This window comes from Amblyomma mixtum, chromosome 2, assembly GCF_055824585.1.
Source record: "Amblyomma mixtum isolate Tamu chromosome 2, ASM5582458v1, whole genome shotgun sequence".
NCBI classification, from domain to species: Eukaryota; Metazoa; Arthropoda; class Arachnida; order Ixodida; family Ixodidae; genus Amblyomma; species Amblyomma mixtum.
In genome coordinates, this window is record NC_143013.1 from 245012661 (window position 1) to 245036788 (window position 24128).

The following is a 24128-nucleotide window of genomic DNA, read 5'->3' on the forward strand; positions in this document are numbered from 1 at the left end:
TTTCCCTCCAGGCCCATGCGAGCAGGAGCCCGAACTATATTGCGGTGAGCGGAGTCCCCGGTGTAGATGCTGTTTTGGAGAAGGCGGTAGGCTAGGCACGGTACCCAGCCCTGCTCAATATTCCGACAGGCACCTCGCGAGTCGGATATAATTGTTCTGGAAGTGGGATGAGATGCAGCCAACGAAACGGCAACCTCCTCCGCATGTGTTTCGTCACGGGCTCGGAAAGGAAGATCGTTCACTTTTTTGGATTGGTGGATGACTGCGGCCGTGTACTATCCCCCACGGTGGAGGCATCCACGTAGAATCCGTCCGGTTTCGATTCATAGTGGCGAGCCAGGGCTTCCGCCCGCGCCAGGCGCCGGCCATTATGGTCCTCGCGGGAGGAGGGCGCATCTCCAACTACTGGCTCTTGGAATTCACAACACCTTCGAAGAGATCAAAGAAGCCCAACTGGTCACGCAGTTAGCTAGGCTCCAGCAGACTCCTACGGGGCGCTCGCTCCTTAGGCGACTGGGGCTAGGCCGAACAGCGGAATTCGAGAATCGTACTGCGAGCATACCGGACGCAATTCGCCAGACGCCAAAGGTTCGCTCCCTTCCCCGGAACATGGACCCCAACTTGCATGCGGCCCGTAGGGCAGCCCAGGCGAGGTATGTCCAACAAAATCTAGCTACAAAATCCACAACGGTATACACGGACGCGGCTCCGTATACAGGAAGCTCACATAACAGCACAGTGGCGGTAGTTATTGATTCGAACTTAAAGGAATTAGCTAGCGCCTCAGTGAGGGATTGCACGGTAACCGAAGGGGAGGAGCTGGCCGTAGCTCTAGCGGCGGTAGCCGGTTATCGAAGCAACATGTCCCTTACCATCCTTACAGATTCGAGAGAAGCGTGCCGTAACTACATGAACGGCCGCATAGGTCGCGCCGCGCTCCGGCTCCTCCAGAGCGCGACCCCACCAAAAGTCACACATAGCATTTACTGGGTGCCAGGACACACCGACATAGCGGGGAACGAACGCGCCGACGAGGTAGCTCGAGGGTATACGAGCCGAGCTTCCTCCCAATCGGACGATCTACCCGACCGAGTCAGCCCTACGTACTCAGACATTCTGAACTACTATAAGGGGGTACGGATCCGCAATCCGCCGCCTCATTCTGATCTAAATCAACTAGAGGCAGTGTATTGGCGAAGATTGCAGACAGGAACATTCCCAAACCTGCATATCCTTAGCAAGATTTACCCGACGCAATATCGGGACACTTGCCCGTGGTGTGGCAGCAAACCATCGTTGTACCACATCACGTGGGAATGCAGTAAAAACGACAACTTTCGCAAAGACCCGAGTGCAGAACAGTGGGAGAGCCGGCTCTCCAGCGGCGATCTGGGTGGCCAACAAGGTCTGATCCAGCACGCCCAACGAGCAGCGAAGCTCAGCGGAGCCCTGGAATAGGGGCACCGACCCTGTGAGAAGAAGGAAGATGGACCTCTTCTTTCTCGTCTGCTACTAGCACCTTTCTAGATCTCTTTCCTACCTACCTACCTACTGGGATGGGATATGTACGTGCGCGCTCTTCCATGAGAGTGGTATGTTGGATGGCAATGAGGCGGCGACCGGAGCTTCCGAAATGTGTTCACCATGCCCAGCCCCAAAAGGCGCTGGCTGGAGGTGTTCGCGGGTAGGTCCAGGGCCCGCTTAATAGTTTTGTGGAGGATGACTTCGAGTGCATCCTTGTCTTGCTTCCACAGGTGCAGGTACGGAATCGAACATAGAATATGACTGGTTACAAATGCATGCGCCAGCCGCAAGGCGTCCTTGCATCGTAACACCCCCCTTTTTTAGAAATCCGGCGGACCATCCAGCTCTGGTTCCCCACCTTACGGAGTTTGGCCAATGTCGTTTCTGACCGTCTGTGTTGATGTATGATAAAGAGCCCCAGTACCCGGTCTTCGATATGTTCAGGGATTGGACCTGTCCCAAGAAAGAGAGAATGCAATTTTGGCCGTGTACTTTGGTGAGGGGCGTATGTTCACAAATTCAGACTTGTGGGGAGTATTGGAGGCCGCATGCAGCGGCGAGCATAACGGTCCACTATGGTCGCCGCCTCCAGAAGATTGGCCTCAATGTCTCCGAGGGAGCCCTGCGTGGCGCACAAGATGACGTCATCGGCGTACAGCGCATGCTGCTCACCAGCGATATAGCGCCCAGCTGAGCCGGTACGTGCATATATCATAGCCAGACTGAATAACAGGGGAGAGTGCGCACCGCGCCCTGTGGTGTACCCCTGATTCCTAAATGAAAAATACCATGTTCTTGATCCTGTATTCGAATGTAAAATTGTCGGTTGGTCAAAAATTGCCGAATGTATTGAAAGGCGTTTTTGACACAGTTCAGTTTGAGAGAAGTGAGTGAGAATGATCTCGCGTTCTCGAATGTTCCCTTTAAATCCAAGGCGAATACGACCTCGTCATTGTGGGGGCATTCGACGGGGTCGAGGACGGCCCGATGAAGTTGTAACAGGACATATCCTGTGAAGATCTGTAGGGAACCCGAACATATCGGCGAAAAAGCTCCACAAACTCGGACAACTTGTCGCGTACCATCGTCGTCTCCGTGAGTTTACCCACACAGGAAACCATATAGATGGGACGTAGGTTGTCTGTGTTGATGCCAGCTTAAGGTGACCACGGCGGTCTTCCAGTCGATGGGGAGTGGCACTTCCCCAGGCCAGATTGAGTTAATGTAATCCAATAAAGATAGGTATGTCGGGTTGGGTAGGTTGGCTAACAATTTGACTCAAAAACACCTCCAAAGAGCAATACCCAGCTTTCAGGGCAACGCAATTCAGTTGGCGCGCAAGCTCCGGGGCCAGTACTTGTGCACCACCCAGGACGCCGTATCGCGGGCCGGAGTTGGAGGCTCTGAGAACGCTGAGCCTGAGGGCGGCCCTGGCCAAAATGAAACGTGGCACAGCTCCGGTCGGGACAAAATTAGTCATAACATTTATGAAGCGCGAACTCAAAATGAATTTTCCCGCTTTTTCAGCCTCATGCATGTGCTGCCCCAAAGCGGCGTCAAGCTGGAGCACTTGTTTGTGTTCCTTTTCCCGGAGCCGAGCCGGTGCCATTTTATTTTGTCTCTTGTTTTATCCAGCGTTCCCTAGTTTCGCTTTTTGCAGCGGCGGCTTGCGTAAGACTGCGTACAACAAGGTTAAAAATCGTCGTACTGCTTATACGCATGAGCAGTGCATGATCACTTCAGAGTAGCCATCACCTGCGGTTTGATTGGTTTGGTTGCAGCGCGCGACAGCTGCTGAAAACAAAGCGGTTGTTCTTGCCGGTAACGTGGCGTTGGATGTATTTTGAGTAGCTGAAGTGCACTGTCACCGAAGCTCGCTTCGCGATGACTGGGACAGTGATAGCGCGCGAGACGTGTGGATCTGAAGTTCAGCAATCTTATGTCAGGTTCGAGAACAGCGATAAGCTGTACGTCGTGAGGCGGTGGCCCCGCAGGTGGTCGTCGTTGAGAACTGTTTTCAGCGTGAGTTGGCTTTTTCTCGTGCGCATGTTTGTCCTCTAATCCTGCCAAGTTTTGTACGATGTGTGTGGTCAAAGCGGTTTGGCGTCAGCCGAGCTGATTTCAAGTCGAATCGGCCTTGAATGGACGCAGTCGAATACGGCTCAAGTTTCGATCAGGGTGCATATCAATTTAGATGGTGCTTCCTAGTTGCATGACTTTAGCATTACTTAATTCGGCTAGATTATATCAGCTAAACTTATATGCGTAGCAGTACATGTAGCAGTATAACCCCCTTGGTAGCAATAAGTGGATTTTGTGCAGGTTTCCAAGGTTCGTAGCGAAATTTAAACGGGGCTGCTCGAAGCGGGGGCTCAGTTATGTTGGATCATGATTGGCTGGTATTCGTTTGAGTGAATTTCGTGCGGGTTGCCGATATGTCTTGCGAAATTTAAACAGGGCTTTATCGAAGTGGGGGCTCAGGCATTTTGGATTATAATTGGCTGGTCTTAACCGAGTTTTACAGATTTTATGTTCTTTAGCGGTGTGAAAAGTTCTTGTCAAGTTCCTGTCGCTTTTATGAAGGGGATCGAATAATCCTAAACTTTTTGATCAAAAAGTTTAGGACTAAAAAGTTTAGGATTATTCGATCCCCTTTATTAAAGCGACAGGAACTTGCCCAGACTTCTCATGATGCTAAAGAATATAACCTCAGTAAAAACCAGCCAGTTATGATCCAAAATGACTTGAGCTACCACTCCGAAAAGCCCTCTTTAAATTTCGCTAGACGTCTCCCCACAAAATTCACTCATGCGACGTAGAATTAGCTCAAATCTTTTCTTTGTACACAAATGGATGAGGATCACATGGGAATAAATACTGAATATATTATGTTCCTTTATGCAAGGAATCGCGTGTGGAAATTGTTCTGCAGACAGTTCACGTTATTACCGTGATAATAAATAAGTAAAGAACTGAAATGCTAGACCAAGCAGCTTTATAACTGATATTTTGATTGCAGGAGGTATTTCTGCCTGTTGGCTACCCAGACAGTGTGAGCCGTGATTACACAGAGTACCAGATATGGGACAGCATCCAGGTAGGTTCTATATTGTATGTATACAAATATCGGAATATTGGTTTTCTGAGTTCCACACTTTGGCTTTGCATGCTCTTCATTTGATGTTGGTACTTTGGGCTTTCATATCCTTGTACGGTTTAACGGGAGACATTGCCTTTGGTGTAGGCATTTGCCAGCAGCATCACGGGAACACTGGCCACCCAGTCGGTGCTTACGGGGGTTGGAGTTGGCGACCAGAGTGCCTCTGTGTTGGCTGCAACGACCACCTGGATTCTCAGAGGTGAGGGCTGAGCTGCTCAATAGCTGTAGCTCTGCTGTCAGTTTGCTGTCGGTATGATTAGAAATGGAGGTTTCCTATAACTTTGAGGTGAAGTGCCAGTAACTTCACCTGACACTGCGAAACTCAGGCATATGCAGTCATTTATGTGACTCAGGCTCTCGGTGTAGAGATGCTGGCTCTGAGTGCTTTGTGTATGTGTTTTTTTTAATAACATCTCTGTATCTGTGAAAGATGCCTGTGTGCAGAAATTTATTCCAGATGGTACAAATTGGAGCAAAGTACTTCATTGTGCCCTCTGTCATAGCTAGTGCAATTAATTGCTGGTAATTTTGCCTGAATGTGTGATTAACGCTCTTGCGTGCAAGTGTTCATTAATGCTTACACAGTTACGAATAAGCTGCTGTGTTCCGAGACGGTATTTCTCCTACTTCTAGTGGCTGCACAGATGGTAATGGCAAATATTTTGACTACACGTGCTGTTCAGAAACATAAATTTTGTGATATAACTTGACAGCAACGCTACTTTATGAAGGCCGGAATTAGACTTTGACAGCACTGTCAGTCATTCAAAATAGGCAAGCAGTGAAGTTCCGAGCTTTCCATTTTTCAAGTTTTTCTGTTGGTGTGTGTGTCCTATGGACATCGCTTATGCTATGGCTTTGCCCTGTCTGGAGATTGAGAAAGTTGTATCATGCCATTTTTGTGTCGCCACAAAGTAAAGTAGCTTGGATAGAACAATTCTGATCATAAGTTTTGTAATCTTGTGTTTGTGTCCAGAGAGCTTGAGTAATTCATGGCCAGTCTGCCTTTATTTTTAGATGGCATGGGCATGACAGGGCGCATCCTGTTTGCCTGGTTTCAGGGGTAAGTTAGTGTGAATTAAATTGGGCATTTAATGGGTATACCTCGCGAGCTTCCTTCTAATCGTGCTGTGCACATTTTTGCTACAGATCAAATCTTGATTACGACTCGAAAAAGTGGAGGTGAGTTTCTTAGCCCATCCTTGCATGAGGGTCTGATAAGAATTTTCTGGTAGTGTTGACAAAAAAGTTTTGTGCGTTCTTTTTGAAGCTTGATAAAAACATTAAAAAAGTTATGTTTGAAAGCTCTGTGAACTCATTCCACTGCTGAAAGCTGTTTTCGAGGTCTAATTACTATTTTTCTTCTTTCACGTGACTTGTGCAGGGTGCTTTAGAAACTCGAGCTTTATAATTCCTTGTTGTTCTTGTTGTCCTTAGGCTTTTTGCTGACATACTGAATGATGCAGCCATTTTCCTGGAGCTTATATGTCAGTATTTTAAAGGATATGTCACCCCAATCCTCTGCATATCCAGCGTTGCAAAGGTATGTCCAAACTAACAGAGTCTCATAATGGGCATTTACAAAAATGCACATATATGATGCATAATTTAAGAGCACAGAGAGACAGAGCAAGAGCGCACAAATCAAATGCTTGTTTTGTGCGCTGTGTGTCTTGTCCTGTCTCTCGGTGTTATTATTTTATGATTCATTGCCAACTTGCCCAAATTCTACCCTCAATTAAAGCATAATATGCCCTGGTTGCGTGAGGAAATGGCTCACGTGTTCGCATCAGTTTCCTAAGTTGCCATATGTGTAGTGTGGCTGTTAATAAGAGGTTCATTAAACAATGCTCCACAATTGGTTAATAAATAACTCTTCTCTCACCATTGCTGTTCCCATTGTCACCGGCTGTTTGTGATGCTTAAAAAAACCAGGTAGTATGTTAGCCATGTGGTGATAGAAATTGGAATGATGTGATATCAGCCTAAAGAAAAAGTGCAGGGATTCGAAAAGATGTAGGAAATGGCAAACCATATTTGATGGTATAAAATTATCGACTGTCTAGCCGCTTACAGTCATGGCCATTATGGTGTGGGCTCATATCAGAGGTGAAACTCCTACCTTGCCTGACCAAAAAACTTAGGTGCCACTTAACACATGCGGTAGCAAATGCTGCTGGTGTGCTGACATATTAACAGAAGAAACTTCCTTATTTCCTTTATGCAACGAGTGAGAATACCTACTTAGACCGCTGAAGCATGTTCCATATTATTTTGACCAGGGCTGTACTATACATAGTATGGTTCTATTTGCATCAGTACTTGCTCTTACAGTTGGGTGTGTTTCCATAGCTACCGTGCTCAAGCATTTCAGGGCCCCTTTCAGCTTTGTCACAAGCAATGTAAGGGTGGGAATTTTCAAGTAGATTGTGCATTTTCTTGCGTGCTCAGTCCATCGTAGGTGTCGCTGGGGGAGCAACACGGGCTGCGTTGACTCAGCACCAGGCTCGCAGTAACAACATGGCCGACGTGAGTGCCAAGGATGGTAGCCAGGAGACCCTGGTCAACTTGGCTGCATTCCTCTTCAGCTTATTGCTGCTTCGACTAGTGGCTGGCAACCTATGGTGGGTACCACTTTTGGGCAAGGGCATACTCGACTATTTTTGTGACATCTGTTGCCTTACAGCATAAAAGAGTTCCTGTGTCCACACAGCATATGATACAAACGTTGACCTCACGTTCAACTTGCGTGCTCAGATGGTTATGACACAGGAATAATCACTATTAAAACAAACAACCTTGTCTGACCAGCTGTATTCCTTGTTGTCTACGACAAAGAATGTCACCTAAACACATGGACATAGAAACAGTGGAGGAGCTTCTAGTATTGCAGGGACTCTGAGGATGTGGCAAGGAGGTCGACAGTCTTAACCATTGCTTTCACAAAGGTAGCGTGCGTACAGGTGCCACAATTCGCACGGCTTCCGCATTCATGCCCTTACTGGCCTACACATTTATTGTACAGACTGCATAGACAGAACAGAGGAATCATTGCACTGAGGACGTGTTTCATGGGAGTGTTTTTCTTCAGTCTTAAGCTGTAGGTTCTTTTGCTGTCATGCCAGTGCCCATTTGTGGTATGGCGTGCATTTTGATCTTGCTCCCTTAAGGTTACTTTTGTAAGTAGGTACTTTTTAGTGTACACGCTCAGGTTGAATATTTTGGAGTGGGAAGCTTGTGTGTTATGCTCTCTTTGCAGTGCACTACGGTGCTATGGGATTCTTTGCTTTGCAGTAAAATTTGCCAACAGAAATAAAGAAAAGTGAGCTTGTTGAGCTGGGCTCTCATAAAGGTGGTTGTTCCATGGCATTAGTTATAAACTAGTTCCTCCAATCGCAGAGATGTTAGTGCATGTTTCCACTGTACTTCAGATGCTATTTATCTTATTCATTGTTAGAAATTCTCATGACTCTGTATTTTTTCTGAGCAGCTTTTAAGCCTTTGACATTAGCTGTTCTCTTTTGCTTTACGCCTGCTGTTTGTTCTGATGAAATATGAAGGGCACGATTTCCAAGTCTTGGGTAATGACCAAAATTTTTAACTTTCTTATTTTTATGTTCCATTTTTCAAATGAACTGCGAGTGGTTGCTCTCATTTGTACTGGTGGATCCTGGGATATTTGCTGTCTTTATGTGCTTACTGTGTGACTACTATGTATAGTTATCAGCTTTTCACTTCACTAGAATGTTCTATTCTGTTAGGCCTCTTGTGTTAGCAATGTTCGTGAAGAATTTGTTGTTTGGACAAGTGTACAGTGGCAGTGATCATGTGTAGCACTCAATATGTGCCTTCGTTATTATTTGGGCTCATTCTGTGTGAGGCGCTTAGTACAGTTATGCTGTACAATAAGCTTTTCCATGCTGTTGAAAACTAAGTGTAGAGCTGATAACTATACATAGCAGTCACAAAGTGAGCACTTAAAGATGACAAAGCTGAAGGGGTAGGTTTTGTTTTCGTTAGTTAAGTTGGCCTCTGCACAGCTTCCTATACCTCACAAAAAAAAAAAAAAAAAAAACAGTTAAGCAAAATACATTTAGTGTTGCAGGTTTGATTAGAAAATCTTCCTTGGGGATTAACAATAGGATCTGTAAGGCTGGTTGAGGTTGTTTTCCTTGAACAGTTTGTATTGGCCATAATCATTCTTGCTTTTAGAAACATCATCACATTTGTTGTGCACTACTATTCATAGCTGCTTTGACTCTCATTACCCTTGTTGTGGCTACCATCTTCTGCAAGCATTTAGACATGTTTTCTGTCATCAAATGACCTAAGAGCACGCAACTGCTTTGTGGCACTTGACTTTTCTTTCCTATATCCACTGCACTGCCCAAATCATATCTCGTTGTTCTTGTGTGAGCATATTTCCACAAGTAACATGGTTCATATGTTGATGAGCAGTAGCATTACTGATGTGATGCTATAGAATGTTGCATTTAAGAATGCTGCGCAATGCAGCGAGTGCACTGTGTATGGCTTTTCCTTTCTTTACCTGCTTGCACATAGTAGTAGCTTGCACGTTACAAGTACAATCTGTTTACAACAGTTGCCGGTGAAACCAGACTTCATTTTGACCTTTTCTATTTCTCCTGGTTCTGTTCCACAGGCTTGTCTACACCATCTTCATCTTTTTTACCATGCTGCACATCTTCGCAAACTACCGTGCTGTGTCATGCGTCGTCATGGAAACCTTCAACCGATCTCGCTACTCAGTTGTGGTCAGGCACTTTCTGCAAAAGGGTGGCGGCATTGCACCCGTAGGGTGGGTCAACGCTCGTGAGTCAGTGTGGATTCAGTGTGGCAGGCCGTTTGTCAGCATCAACCTCGGAGTGCCACTGTCCACAATCGCACCAACATCGCAGGAGTTGCTATGCCGGATGGAGAACGCTCCTGGTGGAAAGAAAACCACGCCGGCATACCTGCTCGCAGTCGTACGTGACTCGTCGCGGCATTACGACATCAATATTGTGCTTTCAAGCGAGAGCACAGCCAGGGACCAGTTGGAGGCCATGTTCCACGCATTTCTGCTCGAGGCCATTCTACTAAAACTAAAAGTCGACGCCAACCACCCTTGGGCTACAGACATTTCAAACGTGGAAAACGCTGCAGAGGATCTTTCTAGCGATGACCATCGACTGGTCCATTCTTCTAGGGCTATGGTGAAAAAGTGCTTTCCTCTTCTCTGGGAAGCTCTGGAGGAGTCGGAGTGGAAAACTGATCATGTTCTCTTTGGGGCCACGGAATGGAGAGTCACCTGGTTGGACCAAGACGGTGAAACTGTTTCGGCGGGCGACACTTCATGTTCCAAGGACCAGTAAGCAACTGGATTTTGTGCTGTTTTTGTCCACTGGTGATGGAACATACACCTTGCATTTTTTTTACCGTGATTAACAAGATGCTAAGGGTGGCATCTAGACCATCTCCTTTTATATTCTGACTGCCATTATAAATGGCAAGCTCCATTTTACTCAAAATCTGCACTATTATTTGTAGTAAAAAATCTGCTAGCCTTTTCTCTCTTCACTGGGTACAGGCAAAGATTAATGACAGCTGCTGTACCCCCCCTGTCCTCATTATCAGTAAGTGTTCTCATTCTCGGGCCTCCCTTAATTGCAGAACCTCGAATAGTGCTGTTCAAAGAGTGCTGGTCCCTTACGGTGCAGATTCAACCAGGCAACACTGTCTTTGCCCAGCAGTAGACAGTTGGTGGTTACGACATGCTATGAAATGACAATGCTGTTACTGTGAAGGAAACCCGTCAAAAGGCTATCGCTTTAATTTCTGCCGATATTCTTGCACAGCTCTTGTTCTGGCTTTAAATGGTGTGCAGCCAAAATGGATTTTAAAATTTTTTTTATTCGAGATGTTTGCCATTAGGCATAATGAGAAAGGGCGTAGTATAAACAAGCCTCGCTTAAAAAGTGGCAAAAGTTCTCAATAAAGCGATTATCATGAGTCCACTTGCGATAGTCGCCTGCAACGTCCCTTCGCAGGCCTACCTTCCTTAGGAAGCGTCGTCTCACGGAGGCTGTAGCCGGGCAAGCCCGCAGCAAGTGTTTTCGTCACACAGGTCTGGCGCAGCACCACAATGGGGACACTTGTCAGTCACAGATTTAACTTGGGGCAAATCATTTTCATACAGACAGCACTTTAGGGACGACTGTCACCTCTTCGTTTTGTCACCATTTGTCTTTACCGCATGTTTCCAAGAGGTTAGCACCACGTGTACTTACCATGTCATCACCAACATGTTAACCTTGTATTGTGGTTACCCATATCTGCAAACAGCCAGTGTAAAGTTTGCTTTGATGGCATGTTCCATGATTGTCATAGTGCAGACACCATTAGCATTGAAGAGAGCACAAACAGCCCGCTGCTCAAGATTGCGTGATGTGTGCGGACAGCCCGGAGGACATCTTGCTGTGCATTATTGCCTTGCAAGTACCTTAGCAGCCATAAACTGTCCAATTTTCAAAATGTCCACGCTTCTCTGATCATCCCAGAGCACCAAATGACAATAAAATATGCTTTTGCAGAATGTATGGCATCTTCATTGCTCTGTGCTGTGGCGGGTAACACTGTCGTGCAACCTTGACATTTTTTTTCTCGCTTTCTGTTTGAAAGTGTTTGCGCTTTTTCCAAAGTTACGCATTGTGTGTTTAAAGTGGCAGTGACCAGTGAAAGTACCAGTGGGCAGGACTGTTGAATTTGTACCTTGTGTCCCGATGTGAACCTGTTCTCCCAAAAGCACAGCACCACAGGATAACAGTAACATCCTGTTTATATTGTGGCAGCGATAATTTTCACCTAGCTATTAATTCATAAACTTTGCCTTATAATCCACTGTTCCTCCCTAGCTTGACAATCTCCTACACGAATCCTCTAATCTCTGCTTACATGTCCACACTTTCTGATAATAGACCATGCCCTAACCGTTCTTAAATCTCAGTGTCTCTCATCACTGTGGAAACGTGTACTCGGGACAAAGTGCCTTGCACTGGTCAAGAATGTGCTCCATTGTTTTTCCCTGCCCTGCATGTAGCTACAGTGGATATCGTCTGTAGCACAAAATATTTGCGAGTAACATTTCATCCTCAAACAGCCAGCCTTAGCCTCAAAAGGGAAATCTATGTTTTTGAATAGTCAAAAAATTTTCGTTTAAAATTTAATGCTATCTTCAGATGTTTTTCAAGCGTTTTCTGACTAATGACTTCTGGCTAAGCAGTGCTAACTAGAAACATCAGTATGCATCAGTGATGTGGCGTAATGGATTTGAATAATGGTAAACATGCTATTAACTGGTTATAGTGACACACAGTAGTCTCTGCTTCGTCCTTCACAAGGTAAGTCATAGCTAAAGCAACTTACACACAGCCTAATCTATTCTTTGCCAAAAACAGTGTTTACGTCACTCCTTCCATGCACAGTCTTCAAGCTAAGTAAAAAAAAAAATGCCTTTTAAGTGCTAAAAAGAGACCAAAAGTGAAGCTTATTCTGCATGCCATGACCCAAGCGTGGTACAGAAAATGTGTTGTCAGCCAGAGTTCAATTTTTCCATCATTCTCGTCTTTTGTTGTAGTTTTCGTGACAGCTTGTCATGAAACCCACTGTCTGGATGAGATGGGGATGTGAAGGTAATGAGTGAATGGCAGGCTGACCTAGCTATCACAAGCTGCAGGTTAGGTTAGGTTAGGTTAGGTTAAGTTAGGTTAGGTTAGGTTAGGTTAGGTTAGGTAGAGGTCCTCGAATACAACTAGCTTAAGGGGATCGAATGTATGAAACTTGCAGGTCCAAGTATTTTTGGGCTAGCACTTAAAATGTTGACTTGATTGCCGATGAAAACTGTGATGGCTTTCAGGCTTCTCCAAATCATTGGACGAGGCACACACGACTACATGATCTGCTGCTGCGGCGGTACATTTTTGAGCACAAATGCTTGGTTTGGAGGAGGTAAATCCACTGCACTGAAGGCAAAGCCTGCACAGCATGGTTTAGTAAACAACACATAGCAGGATGTGGGCAAAGGAAGTGGAAATTTGGTTGGTATAATTATGGGGTTTAATGTCCCAAAGCGACTTAAGGCTATGAGAGACGCCGTAGTGAAGGGCTCCGGAAATTTCGACCACCTGGGGTTCTTTAGCGTGCACTGACATTGCACAGTACACGGGCCTCTAGAATTTCTCCTCCAAAGAAATTCCAGCCGCCGCGGCCGGGATCGAACCCGCGTCTTTTGGGTCAGCAGCCGAGTACCATAACCACTGAGCCACCGCGGCGGCGGAAGTGGAAATTTGGAACCTGATTGTCTGTGACATCACCACCAAGCTCCTAGGCACTTCACACACGGTGTGAGAAGCCTGAGCTTGAATATGCGATTACATCACCATTTTAAATGCTAGCGCAAAGAAACTTTGCATGCTTTATCTACAGGCTTCATTGATTTGAATCCTTGAATATCGTGGAACTCTGAAAAAAAAATAAATCATTTAGCTGCCCATTAAATAGACTAGTAGCCTCGCTATGAGGCCAGTCTAGGTCAATAAATTACTTCTCATGGATTTCAAACATCTATGGCTCACTGAAAGTAAGGTTTCATTACAAAAGCAAATAGTGCAAACAAAAGCACTTGCAGCAATCTGGCATTTCTCCACATTTTTAGGATGAGTGAGTTAACTGGATGTGTCTCGTGAACATAAACGTGCATTCGCAAAAAGTTGCATCTTATGAATGTAAACGTGTTTGTAAAAGACGCTGTGGGCATGACGAGATGAGATACCTTGTGATTTGAAGTGGTTGCTTTAAAAACAAAAAAAAAAGCATGGAAACTTGTGAAAAGGTTGCCCCACTGTTGTATCGTTGGTGGCAGGCTCAACCACAGTGAAATTCCATGCCATCAGGCTTGATATCTCAAATTAGATGGAGTGGCACAAAATTGGAATTTTTTCTTTCAACTCCAAATTTCTAGGCTAAAGAAAGGCTTTCCTTGCCAAACAAAGAGGAATAGGAAGAGGCCCAACTGTCATACGGCTCTAAACATATATTGTTGTGTGGTCAAAAGGTGGTGTGATCACTGACACGACACTGGCTGTTATTAGGAACGGCAATGGAGTGCCTGATATCGCCACACTAGCACGGATAGGCCTTGAGCCTATCCCTTACCAATAGAGGATTTGTCTTTGCTGGCTCAGTTTGGCTAGGCATGGGCCAAACCAATGGTGCATGGTACACCATGGCGCAGACAAAATGTAATGTGGCATTGCCCATGAAGAAGCACAAGCTTAATGCCTCAAAGAAAAGTGTATATTACACAAGTGGTGGTGTCATAATCCTGCTTTCCGTAACAGTGCTTGAGGCAAACGACGCACATCACCAAGGGCATGTGCATTGTTGCAACTGCACTACTTCGTTGGACACCACCAGATTCTCAAACCAAATCTATTCAGCATCTTCCAAGGTGAAAAACATGTTCTGGAACTTATCTTGGTCGCCCTATTTATGAAATTCTGTGATTCATTCACAAAAAGTCAATCCAGTCTTCAAAGTCTTTGTTCAGGAACACATGAAAGGTTGGAGGCTCTTGTAGGTGGCAGTAAGACTATCTGCACCAGAACCGGGGCAGCCTGTATGCTTGCTGTTCTCTCTGTTTGGCTGATCTCATTCTTGGGGAAGGTTCAAACTCAGGTTCAAGGACTTGCGTTTGGTGAATGGCTAGATGAATCAGCGTGATGTACCCAGAGGCGTACTATCATTGACTGCAGTTGCATGTCCCCGGGAGTGTGCACCACTGTCAGATGTCACATAGTCGGAGTATGGCACGACCACTGGTAGGGCTTCAGTCGCAGCCATTAAGAAGGCTGGTACATGACCACTGGGCACTTGATAGCATCACTTGCACGAAGAGGTCTCGAGTGACCAACAGAGGCTTCATCTTTGTTGCTCTCGTCTTGGACGGGTGAGCTGCGGGCCAGACAATATTGCATCATTCGCTGTGGTGGAGATAAACCATGAAATATGGCAACACTTGGGATTTGAGTTTATTGAAATTGCAGATGCTCTTGTGTCATGACTAGCAAGCCACCACACCTATCGCATATCTGCGAATGTGTCAATGGACAAATTTCTTGTTTTGTGACAGCAATGGTATCACAACAATTTCATTAGCAACATAAGTGATTTGTTCTCGGGTATAATGCCTATGCTTCCTTTTGTGACCGAAAGGCTCCATAACAAAAGGCGAGCAAAAACACCTAAGCCTCATGACCAACTGCGCATGTTCAAATCTGCTAATGCTGTTTGAGCTGACACTTGCAGAACATTAGTACCTGCACATGTTGGCTTTCAAACCGTTCCTGGACTGCCTTGACTGTCAGCACACTGGCTTCCCAAAGTCAAAGCCTGAAAAATATGAAATAAAGAAAAACAGAAGCGGCCTTAGTAGTTTCAAATGTGCATTTTAATGGTAGTTCAAAGCTTAAAAACCAGCATAACTGATACTCTCTAGGAATATAAATTACCTCAAGGAGAAACAGAGAAACCTTAACTTACATCTTCGTCTTTCACTTCCATGCTTTGCTCGCACATAACATAGAAAAATTCTGGCGAGGTCAGCAATGGGCTGCAGGCACCTGGTGGTTCACCGCCTTTCTTCAGGTCGGGAGTCGAGGTTCCTGCGCCTTCTTTCTGTTGTCTGCATGGAGAAAAACCACGTGCACAGAAAAAACTGGTTAATAGACAGAAAAAAAGAAAGCCAGGCAATTGGGACAAATGCGGATATGTGCGCCAGCATGATGTGTTTTGGTGCTGCGCTGCTCTGCTAGGTTAATGTGGTTGTTGGTGTGTGTGCTCTTTCATGCAAAAGCGAAAAGAGGACATGGCAACACCTGCCATAGCACCTGTATAGTGCCACTGCTCACCTTCCCACTGGCAACACCTTGGCAAGTAAGCTACGTGGTGGGCAGGTGAGCAATGGTGCAGCACCCCAGGTTTTTGCCTGGTTGCCACCAGCTACACCTTGGCAAATAAGCCACCCCGTGGGCAGGTGAGCAGTGGCACAAGGCAGACGCTATGGCAGGTGTTGCCATCGGTGGGACTTGAGTAGGGCTGTGACCCAGGTTGCTCTTGCCAAGCAACCCCATGATTAAATAAGCTGCCGCCTGACACGGTGGGCAGGTGAGCAGCCTGCCACAAAACTGGCTTCCGACAAACAGACAAGACACACACACAACATCCTTATTAGGTTCCCAAACAAGCAGCATGCAAAGCTGTTATTATTGCACAACAGCATGCCACTACTTCCATCCACTGAGCAGCGTCGTACCTATGTTGCTGTGGACGAACGCAGCGGGAGGTACAACTAAAAAAGAATGAAAAGGTGGGAGGTCATGGTAAGTTATACAATGTACCATTAGCATTGCACGAATTTCTCAACAAGTTTTGTAGAGTCACCTCAAAAGCCGCTCCAAGTTGTCGGCATAGTCACGCGGTGGGGGCCGATTGTAGCAAGAAGGAAAGATGGTGGGTAAATAAGCGGGGTGAGCCTGGATGGTGCTTTTTTTGTTGCCCACAAAATGACGACTGCATATTCTGCTGTTAGACGTCGGGAGCCACGGTGTGCCGTCAGGTCTGCACGTACAAATATCACATAGATAATGTTAGTGAGACGGCAAACAAATCAAGAACAGCAGCCAATATTTACTTTAGCCGGCGAACTGCTTGTATCCAGAGCTTGCGTCGCTCCGCTTCGTACGATTTAGCAGGAAACTGGTAAAAACGGACATCTGGATCGTAACCTTCTTGCTCGTGGCAACCTACAACGCAGCAATAGCGACGGTTACGACGTTTGGGCGTCGCGGGCTTTTCTTTCTGTTGTCTGCATGGAGAAAAACCACGTGCACAGAAAAAACTGGTTAATAGACAGAAAAAAAGAAAGCCAGGCAATTGGGCCAAATGCGGATATGTGCGCCAGCATGATGTGTTTTGGTGCTGCGCTGCTCTGCTAGGTTAATGTGGTTGTTGGTGTGTGTGCTCTTTCATGCAAAAGCGAAAAGAGGACATGGCAACACCTGCCATAGCACCTGTATAGTGCCACTGCTCACCTTCCCACTGGCAACACCTTGGCAAGTAAGCTACGTGGTGGGCAGGTGAGCAATGGTGCAGCACCCCAGGTTTTTGCCTGGTTGCCACCAGCTACACCTTGGCAAATAAGCCACCCCGTGGGCAGGTGAGCAGTGGCACAAGGCAGACGCTATGGCAGGTGTTGCCATCGGTGGGACTTGAGTAGGGCTGTGACCCAGGTTGCTCTTGCCAAGCAACCCCATGATTAAATAAGCTGCCGCCTGACACGGTGGGCAGGTGAGCAGCCTGCCACAAAACTGGCTTCCGACAAACAGACAAGACACACACACAACATCCTTATTAGGTTCCCAAACAAGCAGCATGCAAAGCTGTTATTATTGCACAACAGCATGCCACTACTTCCATCCACTGAGCAGCGTCGTACCTATGTTGCTGTGGACGAACGCAGCGGGAGGTACAACTAAAAAAGAATGAAAAGGTGGGAGGTCATGGTAAGTTATACAATGTACCATTAGCATTGCACGAATTTCTCAACAAGTTTTGTAGAGTCACCTCAAAAGCCGCTCCAAGTTGTCGGCATAGTCACGCGGTGGGGGCCGATTGTAGCAAGAAGGAAAGATGGTGGGTAAATAAGCGGGGTGAGCCTGGATGGTGCTTTTTTTGTTGCCCACAAAATGACGACTGCATATTCTGCTGTTAGACGTCGGGAGCCACGGTGTGCCGTCAGGTCTGCACGTACAAATATCACATAGATAATGTTAGTGAGACGGCAAACAAATCAAGAACAGCAGCCAATATTTACTTTAGCCGGCGAACTGCTTGTATCCAGAGCTTGCGTCGCTCCGCTTCGTACGATTTAGCAGGAAACTGGTAAAAACGGACATCTGGATCGTAACCTTCTTGCTCGTGGCAACCTACAACGCAGCAATAGCGACGGTTACGACGTTTGGGCGTCGCGGGCTTTTCTTTCTGTTGTCTGCATGGAGAAAAACCACGTGCACAGAAAAAACTGGTTAATAGACAGAAAAAAAGAAAGCCAGGCAATTGGGCCAAATGCGGATATGTGCGCCAGCATGATGTGTTTTGGTGCTGCGCTGCTCTGCTAGGTTAATGTGGTTGTTGGTGTGTGTGCTCTTTCATGCAAAAGCGAAAAGAGGACATGGCAACACCTGCCATAGCACCTGTATAGTGCCACTGCTCACCTTCCCACTGGCAACACCTTGGCAAGTAAGCTACGTGGTGGGCAGGTGAGCAATGGTGCAGCACCCCAGGTTTTTGCCTGGTTGCCACCAGCTACACCTTGGCAAATAAGCCACCCCGTGGGCAGGTGAGCAGTGGCACAAGGCAGACGCTATGGCAGGTGTTGCCATCGGTGGGACTTGAGTAGGGCTGCGACCCAGGTTGCTCTTGCCAAGCAACCCCATGATTAAATAAGCTGCCGCCTGACACGGTGGGCAGGTGAGCAGCCTGCCACAAAACTGGCTTCCGACAAACAGACAAGACACACACACAACATCCTTATTAGGTTCCCAAACAAGCAGCATGCAAAGCTGTTATTATTGCACAACAGCATGCCACTACTTCCATCCACTGAGCAGCGTCGTACCTATGTTGCTGTGGACGAACGCAGCGGGAGGTACAACTAAAAAAGAATGAAAAGGTGGGAGGTCATGGTAAGTTATACAATGTACCATTAGCATTGCACGAATTTCTCAACAAGTTTTGTAGAGTCACCTCAGAAGCCGCTCCAAGTTGTCGGCATAGTCACGCGGTGGGGGCCGATTGTAGCAAGAAGGAAAGATGGTGGGTAAATAAGCGGGGTGAGCCTGGATGGTGCTTTTTTTGTTGCCCACAAAATGACGACTGCATATTCTGCTGTTAGACGTCGGGAGCCACGGTGTGCCGTCAGGTCTGCACGTACAAATATCACATAGATAATGTTAGTGAGACGGCAAACAAATCAAGAACAGCAGCCAATATTTACTTTAGCCGGCGAACTGCTTGTATCCAGAGCTTGCGTCGCTCCGCTTCGTACGATTTAGCAGGAAACTGGTAAAAACGGACATCTGGATCGTAACCTTCTTGCTCGTGGCAACCTACAACGCAGCAATAGCGACGGTTACGACGTTTGGGCGTCGCGGGCTGTTCTGAGTCGCCGCCGCTTCCTTTCGCTTTCGGCATGATTGCGAACTCCCGCGTTGGAGAAGGTGGGACAGGGATGGTGCGCAGAAAGGTCCGCTTCACATTCTGCGATAAGTTTTGTTGTCAGGCGATGATAAAAAGAAAGGCGAGTTCACACACACATCCACACAAAAGCGTTGCAAAATACATTCGCTGTCCAGCAGCTTCGGCAGCTTCGGCAGCTTCGGCACGGCACGTTGCGGTTCGCAATGCTGTAAGAGCTGGTACTACCCATCTACTTTTTTCCTCACCACCAAGCGGCACCACAAGACTTTATTGTCTCCACTAGGGGGCAACATTTTTAGATCTAGGGGGCTGGCGAGCGGACATCCAGGCACCCTACTCTCGCTTAGGGTGTCTACTCTCGCCATCTCATGGAGGGTAGAGAAAGTAGGACCTCCTGAGGCGGGAAATGTGAATTTTGAATTGAAACGCGCGTTTGCTCTACCCACCTCCGGGTGATCTAGTTACAGCTCCTTCTCTCGAACGGTGGGAGACAGTGCTGGCTAGCTCTGACCCCAGAAAGCAAGTTTTGGCGGTGGAGTGGGCTGACAAAGTCGTCGAGGGCTATGTACTCTCGACCACTTAACGCGACCTCTTGCCAAGCTCTTCCCGGCGAATAAAATGTTTTACAATCAATTGCTCTGCCCCGAACCAGGTCGACCAGAGAGCGTGTGGTATAATATAGAGAAATTACGTCTTAGTATTATAAACAGAACATACAAATCTTCCCCGAACCACACAAATCGTTAAGCAAATCGCAACAAGTCTGCTTGAGGCAACATCAGGACGGACACATTCTTTAACACGTACTACATCTATTCAAATTGGCTCCCCGAAGAGTTCAGCCCCGTCTGTTCACTTTGCAGGGACCCAATTGAAGCTAGCATTTCACATATTTTATACTTGTGCAATTGAGATAAACCGCCGGAGGGCCTGCAACTCTCCCACCAATCCCAGCGGAAGGCCGCGCTGCTCAGCTCGGACCCGGAAGAACTTAGGGTCACGAGAAGGGCCGAAGAGGTCGCCGGACGGCATCGCCGGTCGCTACTCTCCTAGTAAAGTCATTTTCATGAAAAAGGTTTCGTGTTTTTCGAGCGGACTGCATAAATGGTAGGGGCGGCGGGTTAGCGACCCTGATTTCTTCAAAACTGTGTCACCGTGCACTAATGAATAATAAAGTAATGCTTCCTCACTGCGAGCTTTTAGCTGTAGATCTCACTTTACCGCAATACGCCACTGTCACAGTCGCTAACGTCTATTTTCGAGCAGGAGTATGCAGAACACACTACCTAGACGCCTTATACTTGCCATTTCTAATAGGGTCATCATTGCAAGGGACTTCATTCAACTCACATCAAGTTCTCAGGGGTACCTACACTGGCTCACATGGACAGATGTTATGGGCATGGATATCGGCAAATGATGTGCACTGCTGCAATTCTCGGGACATAACCTTCATCTTTAGAAATTCGCGTTCAGTTCTCGATTTGTCCTTGGCAGCAAGAGGGGTAGGTATACGGCATGGTCCACAGTTGACTGTGGTACATCTAGGGACCACTTGCCAATTACTTTCACCATCTTGGTGAGCCCACTTCGAGATTATGGTTCTGCCCGGAAACTAGTTAATCTTGCAGCCTAAAATTCATCATTGAGCGCCTCCCTTACATATGATCCTTGTTCATGTAGGAACGACAGGGCTCAGCAAGTGTTTTATTAAGTTTTGAAGGCTACGGAGAGATCCCAGTTCATTATGCGGTCTGCTGTTTGTAATAAATCACCATCCCCATTGTGGAACGATGCGTGAGACAGCCTTCGGCCGCAGGAAAGCAGCATGGAGGAGCCCTTCGCATAAACAGTGCCCTGCAAATTAGATCAACTACAATTTTTTCTCAGCCTCGTTTAAAAGTACTATAGCAAAAGCAAACGATAACTAAAATAAAAATTTCCCGTGCATCCTGACGTTACCGTTTGTTTACGCAGACGGCACAGCCTTCTATGCTTCTGCAACAGACATTTATGCCCTATATCGTTCTCTCCAGGCTTAACTCAATGCACTCGAGGTTTGGCTCGATAACATTAATTTGGTATGAAATGTGCGTGTGTAAGTGTGTTGGTTTTTCAATACAACGTGAACATTTCGTTACACTATCGCTCGGACAACGCACCACAGAATTGGCGGCCCCACGTCGACTACCGTTGAGAAAGGTGAGCGTGCACTCGGTAGGCTGCTAGGAAATTTGGCATGCGCCGGGACACGCTTCTACTTATTTGCAAAGCCTATGTCAGACCCATTTTGGAATTCGGCTGCATATTCTTTTCTAGCTCCCGTAAATACAAGCTTCAACCATTGCTGCTGTTAGAAAGGTTGCCTCTGTCTCCCTCAATCAGTTACCACCGCAGTTCTGTACCTGGAGGCTCGTATTCCCGACCTTAACTCCCGTTTCAAACTTTTAACTGTCAAGACTTTCTTGCGGGAATTTGAGTCTGCTCCTGGCGTGGCTACACCTATTTTTGTCTCCCACCCGGCCCTTTTTCCCATTCATCATCGGCCAAGGTTCCGCTTCCCTCAAGTTGTTTTTACTCAGAATTTTTTATCGAACATTGGTGTGGATCTCAATTTTGTACGTAGAGTTCGATACGCAACGGCCCTTGTGGATATTGCTTTTGATTATATTTTCCCACCTAATGCGAAGCATCTGCCTGCCATGGCACTAACTGGTCTCCTCTCTGATCACCTTGGCAATTTCCCGCACCACACTGTGATTGCTACAGATGCGTCCGGTGCCGGCTAGAAGGCAGCGGTTGGTATTTTTTCAGAGTCTCTCTCTTGGAGCTTTTCGGTTCGAGTCCCGGATTACACACTCCCACATTTCTAGCGGACTTTATGGCTCTTGGGCTGGCTGCTTTGAAAATTCCCTCCAGTGCTTCCCAGGTGATATTCCTCTCAGATTGTCTCTCTGTGTTGTTGGCGCTGGACTCCAAACGGGACGCTCTTTTGAGTCGCTCTCTAATATCTTTTATTCCTGGATGGGTGAAAGAGGTGCGCTTCGTTTGTATTTCAGGTCACTGCGGTATTTTTCAAATGGATGCAGTAGACTTCTAGGCAAAATCAGCTCTCAAAGCACCTGTCGCCTGTAACGTCCCTAATCTCATCCTTTTCGGAATGTCTCGTTTTCAGCGTTTTCAGTATATAACGGCTACGTGCAGCGATCCCTTGTACTCTACCGTTGACTGCCAACATCTCACGTACCCATAGGCTTGTGCATGTAAATCCCGGCAGTGTGAGCTAGCGATGACTCTCATACGGTGCAGGATCCCCCGCTTAAATCTTTACTTATGCATATGTCGGTTCAGTCCCACAAACCTTTTCGCGGCTTGTGGAGACGTAGAAACACTGGAGAATTTCCTACTCCCTTGCCGGATGTTTGCACATCAGAGATGGACGCACCTAGAAATTCCCATTACAAGGTTAAGACTCACTTTGTCGGTCCCGCTTCTTCTCTCCTTAAGTGCTAGTGCCAGAAGTTTTGCACTGCATCAAGTTTGCGAATAGCTCCACAATTACATAATAGAGGCCGGCAGATTCCCTTGCTAATTGTATCCAAAACTTCCTCATTTCAAGAATCTTTCAGTAATTTTCATGTATTCAATTCTCTAATCTTCTCACTCATTACTTTTATTGTTTTTGTTTTTTAAATTTTCTCTTTAATTACTCTGATTTATTACCCAAAGCAAAACCGTTAGCTTGGCACCAGTTTGCCCTCTTCTTTTGGATCTCCTCACTGAGCCCTGGCCTATCCCCCGTCGTGGGTATGTGCCATGCCACTAAGGCAACACCAAAGACAACAACAACGCCTCAGAGCTTACGGCTCAGCGTTTCAGCGAAGAAACTTTGGCACTGAACCCCACATAACGTTTGGTGGAGGTCGCTCCTCATCCCTGTCCTTACCCTGGAACTGCACAGCCTTACGTTGCCGTCACTGGCCACGATGTAAGACGGTGCCAGCCCCACATCGCCGCCCGTCCTTCCAGCCATTCTGTGCTCTGGTGCGCAACGGTAGCAGGACCCGGTTATCTTCAGCGGCGCCGATGACCTCGACGCTGACAACTGGCTGGCCTCCTAAGAGCGCGAGGCTCATGTGATGCGGGGTTCAGCCCCAGGTTTTCCTTGCTGAAACGCTGAGCCGTAAGTTTTGTGCGATTCTCTGAGACGTTGATCCGGCTTGTATTCGTCGTCTTCTGACTGGGGTGCCGTTTTCTGACACCGATATAGTCCATCACAAAGTAATTAATTTCCGACAAAAACTTATGGGCCATGCTAAGCATGGGAACCGTAAACCGTAAACAAAAACCGCACTACAGTTCAACGTTGTTGTAACGAAGTGCAAGGGACCCAGCGATTACTTCGTTATAACCGTAGCTTCGTTATAACCCATGTTGGCCGAGCTCCCAAAGGGAATCGTTATTCCTTCGTTATATCCACTATTTTCGTTATAAACTGTTTCATTATGACGAGGTTCGAATGAATTGCTCTTTACCATTTTTTAACTATTTTGCGCTGTGTGAGGGAAGCCATGGAACACGCGGCGCACAATTATATACCGCTTTTTTTTTATTTCAGTAAGAGGTGAACAGTCGGGCTTCGTCTGCATCCCGTTTCTTAAGGTGTTTGCGTGGTTCAAGTTTAGCGCACAAGAATACAGACTGCAACAATTGGAGTGCTGCGCATACGTGACATCTTGGTCGAAATTTCCGGCGCCCTCCACTACGGCGTCTCTCACAGCCTGAGTCGCTTTGGGACGTTAAACCCCATAAACCAGACCAAACCCTGAGTTTTACGTTACTGACGAGGCAGCTTTACTTAACTTTTTATTTCCGCTATTCTCATATCCACGCTTGATGACGTACCACGCTCGATAAGGTCGCGTCGCGGTCATTGCTCTTATGAAAATCCCGGCCAGATTGGCACTTGCTTTCCTATGCACAGATAACACCCAATTAAGGGCCTCGCTGAATCCAGGTCAGCGCATAAACAGAGAAGCGAGAACCGCCATACCTCTCACGGTATCGCGGGAGAGATATTGCCTCGAGAGAGATACCGCGATAAACACTCTGCGAACCGCGATACCTC

General features: G+C 46.8%; 2 protein-coding genes across 4 annotated transcripts; one reads left to right on the forward strand and one right to left on the reverse strand.

The window, feature by feature from the left end:
• The first annotated feature begins 3117 nt into the window (after positions 1-3117).
• Positions 3118-11279, forward strand: LOC149363302 (RUS family member 1-like). 2 transcript variants are annotated; one of them, XM_089573450.1, is made up of 8 exons: positions 3118-3546; positions 4544-4621; positions 4769-4883; positions 5702-5747; positions 5834-5866; positions 6122-6227; positions 7136-7308; positions 9348-11279. In XM_089573450.1, exons 1-8 carry the CDS (start codon positions 3409-3411, stop codon positions 10057-10059), a joined length of 1401 nt encoding a protein of 466 aa, XP_089429576.1. In that variant the 5' UTR covers positions 3118-3408; the 3' UTR covers positions 10060-11279. The 2 variants fall into 2 exon arrangements, with proteins under 2 accessions (XP_089429576.1, XP_089429577.1); XM_089573451.1 differs by lacking the exons at positions 5702-5747; positions 5834-5866 and having other exon boundaries at positions 3408-3546.
• Positions 11280-14155: 2876 nt separating this feature from the next.
• On the reverse strand, positions 14156-19169 carry LOC149363303 (uncharacterized). Of its 2 annotated transcripts, XM_089569912.1 has the most exons (12): positions 18798-19169; positions 18548-18724; positions 18420-18455; positions 17616-17789; positions 17366-17542; positions 17238-17273; positions 16434-16607; positions 16184-16360; positions 16056-16091; positions 15284-15425; positions 15061-15133; positions 14156-14695 (listed from the first exon to the last, which is right to left on the reverse strand). In XM_089569912.1, the coding sequence occupies exons 1-11, from the start codon at positions 18992-18994 to the stop codon at positions 15077-15079; spliced, it is 1383 nt and encodes a 460-aa protein (XP_089426038.1). In that variant the 5' UTR covers positions 18995-19169; the 3' UTR covers positions 14156-14695; positions 15061-15076. The 2 variants fall into 2 exon arrangements, with proteins under 2 accessions (XP_089426038.1, XP_089426039.1); XM_089569913.1 differs by lacking the exon at positions 18420-18455.
• Between the last annotated feature and the right edge of the window lie 4959 nt (positions 19170-24128).